Below are 15,000 nucleotides of genomic sequence, written 5' to 3'. Positions count from 1 at the left end.
ATCTTGTAAGGGAACTTACTGAAGAATGCAGTGCAGAAGTAAGTCAGTGGTTTAAGCGTCGGGACAATTTCTTCTCTGATACAACTCAAAATGAAATTTTAGAGGCATATGCTCATAACATTTTACATGAGATCAAAATAAAAGTAGAAAATTCCAGATTTATTGGCATTATATGTGATGGTACCACTAATTGCTTTGGCATGGAACAAGTATCAATCACTGTCCGGTACGTTTCTGAAGACCTGAATGTCAATGAGGATTTTCTAGGTTTTTATAATCCCCCTGACTGCTCTTCGAAGACACTGACTAAGATTTTTCTAGATATTTTTTGTCGCCTAAACATTTCACTTGACTCAAAGTTATGCTGTTTTTCATTTGATGGTGCAAGTACCATGAGTGGAAACATTTCAGGTGTACAAATGCGATTGAAAAATTTGTTCCCAGGTACATATTTTGTACACTGTGGAAACCACTCTCTAGACCTTGTCCTCCAAGAAGTTAGTTCTAAGTTTACCGTTGTAGCTGATGCACTGAACTTTGTTCATCAACACGCCATTTTTGTAAAAGTCACCAAAAAGAAAAGTACAATGGACAAATCTTTGTGGTGAGAATGTCATCATGTTGCAAGCAGTGTGTCCAACTCGGTGGTGCATTAGAGCAACAACACTGAAATGAGCAGAAAACAATTATAAGAATATTCAAAATTTTTTGCTTGACCTTCTTAATGACTCATCGTTAAGAGCAACAACAAAGGCTACTGTTAAAGGGCTGCTAAAACAATCTGGCAAAGCTTCCACTTTGTTCGGCATTAAAATCGCTGGGGATATATTTGGGGTATGTGAGCCAGTGGCACGTAGCTTACAGCGTCCAGGCACGACAGCCGGTGATTGCTTGAAGTTGATTGAAAAGTTGAAAACCTCTCTTTCAAAAATGAGAAGTGAGAATGTTTTTGAAAAATATTTTGATGAAGTATCCTCTTCTGACTTGGTGAAAATACCCAACATTTCGCGATCTAAAAATACACCACTGCGCTTTAGGTACACAACAACTACTGAAGAAGTTGCTCTTTCTGTCACCGATGACTGGCGTCGGCAATTTTTCTCTATAGTGGCTGTCATCGAAAATGAATTGACTCGCCGGTTTCAGCAACAGGGAATACGTGTATGCTCTGAGCGAGAGGAGTTGCTGTTGTCAGCAGTCAATTGTGGAGTATTTAACTTTGAAAATGCACATCTACCTGCTTCTTTTGATTTGCTCTTACTGTCATCTCAAATCAAACTTCTTGCTAGCCTATGGACGGAAAGGGAAAGTTTGCCTAAATTATTTAATGACATAGTTGATAAATGGAGAGTGTCTGATGCTATTTTTCGTTCTAGTATGCCACAAGTGTTGGCGTTAATGCAGCTTTGTGTTGTCTTCACCTGTATCTGTTGCATCAAGCAAAAGAACATTCAGTGCACTTCGCCATTTGAAGACCTGGCTCCGTACCACAATGACACAACACCGTCTTACACATACGATGAAAACACTTTGCACATCCTCATGAAACAAAACGTTTCATTAACAAAACGTGTGAGCGTAGGAAAACTTTTGGAATATGTTGATACAGTTTTTTTCATATACGTGTGTATTATGGAGTGATGCAAAAACTCGGCTTACTTCCATTTTAACACTTCTTATAGCTTCATTTCTTATAGCTTCATATGTTCAGAGAAAACTTCAAAAGTAACTATTAGTGGCTTCTCTTCAAGATGAACAAAATTTGGCATCATGCTGTTATCAAGTACCTGTAGAAAAATGATTTAGTCCCCAAGGACATGTTGATATATCGGAGGATGCTGCTCCAGTTTTATCAACAGTGCAAAGCTGATTAACTGATTTGAGCAGAGATAATTTTGAGAAGACTAATGATCTGAACAGTCTGCAACTGCTTCCACTGGAGAAAAAATATAAATTGCTAATGTTATTAGCATATCACGTGTGAGGGCTGAGAATATTCTACACAATAAATTTGGCATGATGAAAGTTTCTGCTTGGTGGGTGTTGCTTCTTCTGACACTTGATTAAAAGGGCACCAGGCTGATCACATTTCGATAATATCTGACATTGCTTGAGGCAAATCCAGTTTCCTTAAATGTGTTGGGTTTATCATTTTGAGTTAGAGAATAAGAGATAATCTAACAGTGGAGACACTCTTCAACACTTACTCTAAAGAAGGTCATCAAGATCGTTTAATCTGCAGGGAAGGTGATGGCCTCAGTATTTTGGATTGCAAAAAGCATCGTGTTTATTGACTACTTTCAAAGGCTCTCACCATCAATGGAGAATGCTGTACTGTGCCACCTTTCTAAGGCAGTTGCGAAAGGCTATCAAGGCCAAACGCAAGGAAAACTGTCGAGTATGTTTTTCTTTCATCGAAACAAATACTCCAGTGCACAAGTAATTGGTTTCGATGGCTGCTGTGTGTGATTGGCTTTGAACTGCTAAGCCACCCTCCCTACTTTAGTGATTTGACCTCATCTTATTATCTATATCCCCTACATATATATAAAAAAAATACTTGGCTTGGAACCAATATCATAGTGATGATGTCTTATCAGCTGTTGAAAACTTGTTTAACTAACAGGATAACTTCTTTTCCAAGGCAATCGAAGCAATGAATCGCCGAAAGAAGTATGTAGATATCTTTTCTGTTTGATTTTCACTTTTCAATTGCCTCAATTTTATTCCAATTTCAAAATTGTGTATTGTTCACATGAACTAAACCAACAGTATGTTTATCCAACATTTCACAAAACTTTATTAAAAGTTCCATCGTTGAATGTTTTAACATTGTAATGTTGTCACCTTGTATAAAATGCCAGCTTCCACATTCTGTTCTCTGATGGAGGGAAAATGATCAAACTTTAAACCTCTGTTACAGTTTTCTAAAGTTTTTCTGGAATAAGTGAATAGCATCAAATTCAACGGGAAAAATTACACCAATATATCAAATTTGAAAATTTTCGCTTAATTTTAAAATTTCAGAAGGTGAAATCAAGCAGAAAAGATCCTAATATTTAAAAATGAACTTCATTTGGTCACATTCTATGAGAATATATTGGTCAGCCTGTTAACTTTCCAGTCGATCCTCATAATAATAAAAGTTATTATTATTGAACATTTGTTTGTTTTGATACCCAAATTAGAAAACTTCACCTTGTTTGTAAAACTTTTGGGTACTACAGAAGTGTGAACCCGAGTTCTGAGAGTGCACAAATTTGTGCGTGCACGCGCTTTAGTTGTAAGTAGTCGATTTTAGCTCACAAGGCAAATGACGAGATGCGCAGATTCGCGCTACTTGCTGTAAATGGAGCGGGGTTATCCATGTAATACAAAAAGAAGATTGCAGATAAGTTGAATATAAAAGTGAAAAATAATCATTGAATACTGAAAAAACATTCATCTCCCCTAACTTTAAACCCTAACTCTAAACCTAACCCCTAACCCTAAACCGTAATCATAATCCCTAACCCTTAATAAAATATGGGAAAAGCTGGAGATAAATGTTTTGAAAACATTCTGAACTATCTTTCAGAATGGTTTACTTTTCAATGAAATATCATTTTGTTATTTTTCATGTTTTTATTCAATTTATCTGCAATTTTCTTCTTGTATTAGATGGATAACCAACCCTCCATTTACAGCAAGTCGCGAGCGTCTCGTTTTTTTACCTGTGTGCTAAATTCGACTACTTACGAATAACGCATGCGCATGCGCAAATTTGTGACATGCACACTCCCAGAACTTGGATCCACACTTCTCCAGTAGTGCCAAATTTTGGAACTGAGTTTGCACCCCCTAAGCAAATTTTGTTCCCGGGCCACTGCCTCTGGTAAATATACGCATATATTCTTTTTATATTTATTGTATCGACGGTGCGATGTACTAAGGAGCCATTCTTGTCACCTCGCTTCGCACGGTCGTTACATATATGTCAAATTCAGCATGGCAATTATTGTACTTCCCTTGCATTTGTGGCAATGGAAATAGAGTGAGGTTGACTTACAAATTTGAAGTGATTAAAAGAAAAACCTCCTATTTAACAATAACATGCGTGATAAAACAGTAATTTCAACAGAGAGTAGTGGAAGTATGTTAAATGAAATAACTTGATAACACATATTGACACTGGAGTATAGCAGCGTAATTTTGTAAGATAAGAATATAATGCTGGATTCACGTTCATCTTGTTGACATCTGTTAGTGAGATACAAGTGGAACGGCATAAAATAAAACAGCTCGTTAATTAGATAACTAAGCAAGGACATTGAAAAGCATGAAAACTTTGCCGTAGCACTTAAGTATACACTTAACAAGAGAAAGAAAGAAACGTTTATTTAGTCAGGTTTGTTGTTCCAAAAAGCCGCAGATCTTATTTTGACTGAAACTGTTATGTATATTTTTACTCTACATCATAATGTTTCTTAACACGTTTCTTTTATTGGTGATTACAAGTAATATACTGTAGCGTGGGTATGAAGAAAGGCTTGTTTTAAATATACATATACATCATTTACTGCTACATTAATACAGAAGGTTAAAACAAGAGTGCATTTTATATGAAACGACGTATGTTACAAGCATGGGAGATCTCTGTCAGAAATTCAATATTTAGGCTAATTTTTACACATCAATGCATATTTTTGTTGCCATGTTGCCGCGGTATGTTTCTTCATCTATCGTGCTTGAATATGTAGCTGTGAAGACAGCTATGAGTCGAAAGAAAGCTCCACCAAGGACCTAAACACTCTACTCTTTTCGCGCTAAAATAAGCTGTATTTGTTGACTCTGTTCACAGAAAGTCCTCGTCATGCCGCCAGACTATCACGTGAACGAAAGTCGTCGTTGACTGGATGGAAATTGTATTAGCACGCATGATCAACATGTGATTTTCATGCCAAACGTGGGGTCGAACCCAACTGTTATAACTTTAAACAATAAAAACCAGGTGTAGGCAAAGCCGTGTAATTACATTTACAGTGCAATCATATCGCCCTAGATTCGCCCCCTTTCTACGGCACTTTGGACAAATGTCTTTTTCTACAGCTTCAGGTTGACTAAAGATTATTGGTGAAACTGGATTAACACAATCTGTGTGGATGCCCTTCGGATAGATTGTACCAGTCAATAGACATGGTAGACAAAATCCGTCACCCGGGGGTTTACAATACTACCTCGGTTCTTTAGTTCCTTAAACAGATTCTAAACTGTGCAAACCTTCGAGCCTGATTTCCAGTTTAAGGATGATTCGATATTTTGATGCATTACTTCACCTGCAGCAACCCATGTGTCGTATTGCCTTCTTTTTTCAATACCAGAGATCCCTTGCAAAAAGGTCTTGGATGTTGCCGTTCTTCCTTTGACCAGACATCAAAAATAATATTTAAAAAAAAAACGGTATTTAGCCCAGCCGAGAAAATGCTGTTCTGCCAACCAAAGAGTCGGTCCTGAATCAGGTATTGTTTCCAGGCCAATCTAACCTAATCTAGCTCACTTATTAAATATATAGAACATTATTTATCTTGTCCTGAACAATACATTAAACTGTATCCAGTGATGAGATTTCTAGCTGTGGAGTTCAGAAGTTTGGAGGAGTACAAAATTATTCCTTAGTTACCGCTGCTTCGAAACACGCTCTGGCCAGGGGTGATAGTACTAAAGAAGGGGTCCAGGTTTGAGCCAAATAGCAGATGGTCCCTGATATTTGGCTCAAACTTGCAGGATTCGGAGAAGGATTATCCCTTAGACATGTGTCACATAGACCCAGCAGAGAATGTGGACATGCTTTAATGTCATGTGAACTAATCTCATCTCTAACTGTTAAATAAGCTCTGAGTCTTGTGACAACAGATTAGTCGAATAAAATGCATATAAACTGGCAGAAGGCAACGAGAAACCACAACTGTAGCTTTAACCAAGAAAAATGATAAATCTTTCGGTTTGGGCATGAAGCTCCAATCGTTGTCGACGCCTGTAGGCAAGGTACATGAAGTGACATACTATTTATTCGGTTAGCCGTAGTTAAGAGTTGTTATATCATCACACATGTTGCATTAGTTCCAGTAATGAGCCAGTCTAATTTTTTAGGACAACTCTCACTCTCTATCTCTCTCTTTCTCACTCTCTCTCTCTCTCTCTCTCTCTCTCTCTCTCTTTCTCTCTCTCTCTCTCTCTCTCTCTCTCTCTCTCTCTCTCTCTCTCACACACACACACACACACACACTTCAAGATTTTTCTGTCTTTAATCGTTTATTTTTAAGCAAATCAGACTGTCGCTCTAGAGATTCTATTGTCATTATACTCCTTTTCAAGCGTGCACTTTAGTCATTCAGATCAATCAGTAACGAAGGGAATAAAGCAAGAGCTGTAAGCTAAAGAGGAATCCTCTTTGTGGTCGTGCGTCTTACCAGAAATTACGGTCAAACTTTCCTCAAATCACACTCTACTTAATATATTAAAAAAGGAACGATACGTTTGATAATGTACTTCTGAATACACTGCCTGGGGGGAAAGATGGATGGTCCCAGCAAGTACTCTTTTGACTGTTGTTCTGCTTTACAATATCTGGCCTGGAGCTTATGAACAACAAATGACTTTTGTCTGTAAATCTCGGCCGCACGTCACACAACTGACCCTGCAGAAGTTGAACGAATTGGGCTACGAAACTCTGCCTCATCTGCCATACTCACCAGACCTCTCGCCTACCGACTACCAGTTTTTCAAGCATCTTGTTTTCTTAATGAACCACAATAGAATAGCAACAAGGACGAACATAATAACATATTCATTGTAAATAGATGATATATCAATTTCTTTCAAATATTTTCATGCTATAATATCACACTTATTTTAGACACTATATATCCTATCCCAGTAAGATAAATAAAAATATGAATTGTTGTTTTCAAATAGTGTTGATTTTTTATGTTTTGTTCGCCAGAAGTTTGATACTGTTTATTCTGCTGCATTTCATCTGAAAACAGAAGCAAATAAAAAGCATACATATAATATTTTTGTTAGCTTTAGACAGTCAGACGAATAATATTTCCAAATCTTGTATGAAACAAAATGCAAAAGAGAACAAACACACGGCGTCTGTCTATTATAAAGGTGAACTACATAATTCATTGAGCGTTTACGTATGTATAATTTCATGCATTGTTAAAGCCTATACAGTATTAGTCTGTTGCTCTGTGGAGTCGATGCTTAGCACCATAGGGATAAGAGGAAGTATCAAAAGATTTGTATTAGATTGTCAAGAAAGTTCTTGCGGAATTTTAAATTTTGGTTTTAAATGATGTATTTTCAAATTAATTTTCGTTAAATTACTTTGACGTTATATATCATTTTAAAGCCCGTTTTTCGCTCTATCTAATCGTGTCACTCATTTTCTTTTTGAGTAATTAGACCATTTTTTCAGGAACGTTGAATACAACATGGACAAAAAGCAAATTAGCACAATTTTCTTATTCCAGTTCAAGCTAGGCCGAAGTTGCGCCAAAAGAAGGTCATGGTGACTGTTTTGTAGTCTGCGGCCGGTCTCATCCATCACAGCTTTTTGGATCCAGGCGAAACCATTACGGCGGAGAAGTACTGTCAGCAAATGGATGAAATGCATAAGAAACTCCGACAACAACAGCCAGCATTAGTCAATAGAAAAGGACCAATTCTTCTCCACGACAACACTCGGCCGCACGTCACACAACTGACCCTGCAGAAGTTGAACGACTTGGGCTACGAAACTCTGCCTCATCCACCATACTCGACCTCTCGCCTACCGTCTACCACTTTTTCAAGCATCTCGACAACTTCCTGCGTGAGAAATGCTTCAAAAATCAAGATGATACCAAACACGACTTCATCGCCACCAGAACGCAGGATTTTTACACTACTGGCATAAATAAACTTGTTTCGCGTTGGCAAAAGTGTGTTGATTCTAATGGTGTTTACTTCGATTAATAAAGTTTTGTTTGAGCCGAGATATGTGCATCTGAATTTAAAGGTTAAAAACCGCAAGAACTTTCTTGACAACCTAATATTATTGAATGAGAGAGCAGTGCATGCCACCCAAGTGACACTGGGGTACAACTCTTCTTCTGGAAGTAGATTGTTACTTTCTAGATGGCTGTATAACTCTTCCACCAAGACACCGGTCATAAGTCTCCACATCAGTGGTAAACAGGTTATAGATAAAAAAAATTTGATGCCAAGTTCCTTTCAATGGATCCTTGAGGCATAGCAGCGTTCGTCCATTTGTCATCCAGGCAGGGACGTGATCTTGCTGCAGCGATCCCTTTATGCAGCTGTGTAAAGTTCTTTAGCCAATACCCTTGTACTCCATCTGGGCCTGGTCCTTTCTAATCTTCTATTTTCTTATCCTCTGTCTCACTGTATATAGATTAATTCTGACATCGTTTTGTCTTGATACAGTTGCAAGTAGTTTTTCCAACTTTGTTAGCCACTTTGCGTTTTCTTTATGTTTCACCGGCCTCTTCCACAGCCTTCCCCAAAATTCTTTACTTTCTTTCGCATCTGGAATCAGTCCTTGGTGTTGGCCTCCCTCTATTTCCTAAAATAGACGCCTTCTATTTGATTCCCTCAATAGACACCTATTCTGTTCGAAACCTTTGCGTCTAGCATCATAACTTTTCAATTTGGCTTTTAATGTTGTTACCTTTTGTGTTAATTCATGCACTGTTTGTCCTATTTCTTCTAACCTGTACTGTCCATTCAGCTTTCAGGTTACTACCTTATTCTTGAGCTCTCTTCTCATTACCCTACTCAATAACTCCAGTTCTCTCTGTATATTTTCCAGCTTCATTCGTATTTTCTTCTTCCACTTTGGTTCTTTCTTTTTATTTGCTTTTATATCTTCAGTTTTTTGCTTGTAGCCTACTATGTCAGCTACCACATTAGCAGAAGCTAAGATTAGCTGGTTTATTTCACTGATGTTTTCTACTTTAATCAGGCTTAAAACATCATTTACTTTACCTGTGACTTTCCACACTTATTTTCTATCATAAAATAGTGAAAAAGTTTAGAATTGAGAATTGTAAATCTGATACCTAAAAAAAAGAAAAGAAACAAAAGAATACATAGATTTAATCGAGAAATCGGCAAACTGGTAAATATTGCATTCAAGAATATTTAAAAGTAGGATGGCGAAATAAAAATGCAAAGCAGATAGAAAACCCATTATTACAGACAAACTTTGCAATGATATCCAATTCTCTTCCTTTGCACCACTTATATTTATCGGAAACATATGAATGTTTTAACTTCCCATTTCAACGTCGCCAATCCTTATACTCCATCTGCCTGTGAAAAGGATGGGAACCCATTGTAAATTGGGGAAATATTTCAGCATTGCTTTCCTCCATCATCCAGAAATAAATGTTTGCTCAGTCTTTCTGACCGCCCGTCTGTCTGTCTGTCTGTCTGTCTGTCTGTCTGTGTCTGTCTGTTTGTCTGTCTGTCTATGTCTGTCTGTCTGTCTGTCTGTCTGTCTATCTCTCTCTCTCTCTCTCTCTCTCTCTCTCTCTCTCTCTGTAAAGGATGTATAATTTTGAGAATAAAAACACTTGAATTCTGAGATAGAAAAAAATAATAATTCACTTAAATTACTGTATGTAAGGGATGTAGAAACAATCTCTTCAAAACGACTTCAAAACAAAAATCGGTGACGTAACTAAAAGCACTTCCCTTCCGAAATGAAAATGGGCGACTCTTTAAGAAGCTAGTTTAAGTAAGAAACTAAATAGTCGGTGAGAAAGTAATATGTTTAACATTAGATTTTAAAGTAAAGAAGTCTTTCAATCCATATATATATATATATATACTAGCTGAGGTGCCGTTAATTATTACCGTTAATAAGATGTCTGTTTATAGCCATAAGACATATTTCGTCAAATTTCAATATTTTTCAAAAAGTTAAAATCTATATTAATGGGTAGGACCAATTTGAGGAAAAAATGAGCAGAGTTTGGTAGCGAACCCGTGTTGTCGTTATTTTTGTGCATGTGCGTAAAATGGCGAAATTTTACGCTTTGGGGCAGATTTCATCAAATTGACGTCACGACGGCTAGTGCGCAAAATGCCTGAATTTTGCTTGAGAAATAAAATGCTCTTACCTAATCAAAACCTGAAACGCTATGGAATCAAAACAACGAATTGAAATAATAAGTTTTAGCAAATCAAAACAATTTGCATTGAAATGAAGAATTAGCAAATGCTAAATAGATTACTGTTAATAAGCTGTCTGCTTATACCCATGAAACATTTTTCGTCAAATTTCGGCATTTTTCGTCAAATTGATGTCATGATGGCTCGTGCGAAAAATGCCGAAATTTTACGATTTTTGAAAAATCGATGCTGATTAAAAATTGATTTTTAAAAAATTGCAAGTGCGTAAGCGACCGCATGGGCATAAGCCCCACCACACGTGTCAAGTTTCATCAAGGTCTGTTAGATAGTCTCAGAGGAGTTAAAGTAACAAATTAACAAACACACAAACTTGCCACTTATTTTTCTAGATAAAAAAAAAAGTAGGCCATTTCTGTCCTTCTGTATCATGTACAAGGGAAATGTTTATGGCTAGGTTATGGACTAGTTATCGGACAACTGACCAAGAGGACGTTGATTCATATATAGTCACAAATGTGCCTCACCAAGACATTTTGCTTTCAAGTAACCCAGTCTACCGTATGGTAGAAGCGACTCACTACTCTCAGTAGCAGCTGTATTGTAAAAATTGACGATTTTTCCTTTAGGTTACACAAAGACTTCAGCTCCTACGAATGTAGTTTGGAGAAGGATAAGCTCTGCTGCCAATTTGACTTGCCTAAATATATTACATAAAGATAAAGTTATCATTGAGGCCTCCCGCTTTCACTCTTGTTGAATTCACCCTAGTATGAGATTGAAACTATCACAGTAGCTTTCCTTGATTTGACCTTAAAAGCTTCCACTATTAAATAACCATGACACCTTTTAAAGTAATGTTTTCTGTGAGTCTTTGATGTGCGAAAACTGAAAAATACGATTTAGACGATATTTACAGAGAATAAAATAAAACGAAACTTTTGTTTCTCAAATAACTTCTTAATACAGTGAAATATTAACTTCGAAAATTGTGTACAAGTCTACAAATTTAGTGGTTGAGTATTGTCGATTAAATCGGCTCCAGTAATTGACAGATACTATACTTTATAGATCTTGAAAAGAGAAAATATATACCTGACGTCACAGAGATGGAACTGAACACAGAAAGTAGAGGACCGTAAATTTCGAAGCTCTGATGTGTAAGCCACTCAAACGTCAAATGTCAGTAAAATAATGAACAAGATAATGACAAAAACACAAAGATGTTTTCACAACGACTCAAATACTTACACGATACCTTTACTGGCAGTGCATCATCCGGTTTTAGGTGTGGTATTGGTATATCGGTACAAGTTTCACCATTCCAACGATATCCCCAGGAACAAAGACAATTGAAACTACCAATTGTATTTTGACATATCATATGAGGAGGGCAATTATGGATTCCTTCAGAACATTCGTCTAAGTCTATATGAATTTTATAAAGAAAATACAAGAAAAAAAAAATGAAATTTGAAAAATTTTGTAAATTTTCTCTCTGTTGTTTAATACATTAAATTAATACTGACAAAACTATGTACGAAATTTTTTTAGATATATACAAAATCATTCAATTACATATTGATTTATTTACATAAATATCTTCAATGACATGGTTTCTGGACGAAATTCATACAATGTCTTTTTTTTTTACCCCAAATTTTGGTCAGCTAACTTTACAAGAGTTGACTTTCCTGCTTGTGTTTGTATTTTAAACATTTATAAAGAGAGCTTTTCCCTATTAATCACTTGAATAATCGCAGTTCATGATTGTTTCAGTTTTAGATCACGATACTACATATGTGAGACTTTATCTATGTATGTCAGGACTATCAAGCGAGTTTTTCTTGAAACTTCAAGTTTTGAACCTCCCGGTCAAACTCTTAATTCGAATATTTAAAATTTGTAAGTGTTGAGTGCTCTTTGTTTTTATTTGAACATCTGTGTTTGCGAGCGTGTGTATGTGTGCATGAGCATATATACACACATATAATATATATATGTGTGTGTGTGTCTGTCTGAGAAAGAGAGAGAGAGAGAGAGAGAGAGAGAGAGAGAGAGAGAGAGAGAGAGAAGGAGAGAAGTATATTCCCACGCAGCAAAAAATATCGGAGAATTTGTTTTGGGGTTTGAAAATGTACATGAATCTTAAAACGAGTAGTCGTTTTAAAATTTTGCAAACAGATTTATTCAAATACTAAACCAGTTTCCACAATTTTTTGCACGAAGATAGAAATTGTGAAAAAAACTCTTTTTTTTCTCTCTGTCTTTTCTCTTTCTCCTCTTCCGCCATCAAAAGCATGATTGGAACTCCTTTCTTCAGTGTCAGTTTTTGAGAAGGTATTCCAGGAGGATCCAAAGAGTTAAGAGATTCAGTAGTTATTATTATAGAAGATATAACTCATCAGCATAGTTATTTCCGGACTCAGCGCGCCAAAATAAAGACATTTGAAAAGATACCCCCAAATATGAATATATTTTTTTCGTGGTTAAATGATTCGGCATCTATTTCTAGCATATAGGAGTCCACTTTTGCTGGTCATTCCTCTTATTTTTGTATGTAATATAATTTTAATCTTCGTATTTTTTTAATATGCTAGACCACTGGTTTTAATTGATTAATATCAATTTCTACCCTCATTAATAAATTTTATATAATAATGTTCTCATACCGGTAAATTAGCTGCAAAAATTTATTAACTGCAGAATTATTTCCGGATTGCGCCAGATTGAGGAAATTTGAAATGATACACTGTATGTAATTTGTAGAACTCTACACGTGCTCCCTTTCGGGTGGACGTCTTGTGTCTAGTTCTGGAAATTGCATTGCTAATCGACGGACTACGCTGACGATCCTGCAGATATTTACTTATGTAAATTTTAACAGGTGAAACCATGGTACGTAGGTTAATCGTTTTTTTTATTTAGTATTTTTTCATTTGTCTTGCCCTTTTACAATCTGTAGTGCCGCTGAATTTTTACTGAGAACATATATTTTTTTCGTGGTTAGATGATTCGGCATCTATTTCTAGCATATAGGAGTCCAATTTTGCTGGTCATCGTCTTATTTTTGTATATATATATATATATATATATATATATATATATATATATATATATATAGAGAGAGAGAGAGAGAGAGAGAGAGAGAGAGAGAGAGAGTGAGATTTAAGATTTAAATTCTATGAAATCATATGATCTGCAGCTGAATCTGTTTTTAAGGAGCTCGCTTCGAGAACTGCATTTCCCTCGTATTCAGTAAACTGTAACTATTATGGTAGTTTTGACTTTAAGAGTCTCTCATAGCGTGAGGCATTTATATATAGTAATGCCCTTAATATAAATAAATATATATATATATATATATATATATATATATATATATATATATATATATATATATATATATATATATATATAGTTGAAAAAAGATTAGAGATCTTTACAAATCAAATTTTTATATATAAAAAAGAAGTGGGTGTAAATAACACATAATTAAGTCTAAGACATTTCAGCTTAAGCGGGAATTTAATAAAATATATGAATAAAAATATCAATATTACCAGTTTCGATGCATTTCATCTTATCAAATATTAGTGAAAATTTATAAAAATTTGAAAAATTTGATGTAAAAACTGTCTATCTTCAAGAACATGTCTGGAGAATTTTCTTTGAAGTCTTCTTTAGATATAGTTTGGTGTAGAGTTCAGTATTAGAAAGTGATAGATCGAATGTCTATTGTCTAAAAGAAATCTTTGGAGGTTTCTATCAGGGGAGTGGCTAAAAAGCATTTATTGAATGGGTTTTATGTCCACCTGTGTGTATGTGTGTGTGTGGAAATGAAGGACACTCTTATCCAAAGAGCTTTTCCCTAGAGGAACTGAAGGACACATTTATCCAATGAGCCTTCCCTGCTGGCATAATCACCAACAGAATAAACAAGACGAAACAAATGAATATCAATGAACTTAGGAAAACAAGAAGCAAAAATGTCTTACCAGTCATGTCAACCTTCAATCCGAGGAACACCGAAATATTTGATAACATCTACAAAAACCCTCCCCATTTTACTTGCAGATTAAAAATGTCAACCTCGGTGGAATTTGAACGCAGAACCTAACGGTAGATGAAATACCGCCAAGTATTTCCCCCGGCATTTCGCCCGGCATGCTAATGATTCTGCCACCTCGGCGCCTTAGCGCAATATTATAATATAATATAATAAATGTGAATGTCAGTGTGTCACACTTTTCCAGCTTTACTCCTAGAGGCGGTAGCCCAACATATCATGCCACTTTGGAATCAGACTGACTCCGTGAGTAAATCAAAAACATTCTAGGCCGAATCTGGACCCACAATCCTGAAATTTTGGATTCCCAAGTTTCCAGCGAATTTTTTACGTGACTTTTTTGCGACAAATGTTTTTGTACGATAACAATTTTTATAATCTAAAAGCTAATACTGTGAGTAAATTAAAAACATTCCAGGCCAAATATGGACCTGCAATGCTGAAATTTTGGAGTCCTATGTTTTTATTACATACTAGACAACTGTGCTGGCTAGCAGGAGAAACAGGTGCCACCACATGCACTCTCTTAACATGTCTTTTTAGACCTCCAACTGAGAGGCACACGCTTCCACATCTTACACATGTTCTGTTATGAATTTTAATAGTAACATCATTGTTTATCATGGGTTGATTTCTATTAGAATTTTGATGGCTCACCAGGCCTGCACAACTCAAACACATCTGCCCACAAACCACACACATAAAAAGCAACACTCTCTCACTTTCAACAGCCCCCCTTCTAATTCTCT

The 15,000-nt window shown here is 36.0% G+C and overlaps 1 protein-coding gene across 2 annotated transcripts in view; it reads right to left on the bottom strand.

The window, feature by feature from the left end:
* Positions 1-4,356: 4,356 nt before the first annotated feature.
* Positions 4,357-15,000, bottom strand: part of LOC106877086 (uncharacterized) — a 59,815-nt gene continuing 49,171 nt past the window's right edge. For both annotated transcript variants that reach the window (XM_014925875.3, XM_014925874.3), the window contains 2 exons: positions 11,434-11,610; positions 4,357-7,015 (listed from right to left, as the gene is read on the bottom strand). In XM_014925875.3, the coding sequence (XP_014781361.1) occupies positions 6,873-7,015; positions 11,434-11,610 (320 nt within the window). In that variant the 3' untranslated portion in view covers positions 4,357-6,872. The remainder of the gene's footprint in view (positions 7,016-11,433; positions 11,611-15,000) is intronic.

This window comes from Octopus bimaculoides, chromosome 1 (assembly GCF_046866305.1).
Source record: "Octopus bimaculoides isolate indiv1 chromosome 1, ASM4686630v1, whole genome shotgun sequence".
Classification (NCBI taxonomy): Eukaryota; Metazoa; Mollusca; class Cephalopoda; order Octopoda; family Octopodidae; genus Octopus; species Octopus bimaculoides.
This window is presented reverse-complemented; position numbering and strand designations above follow the sequence as displayed.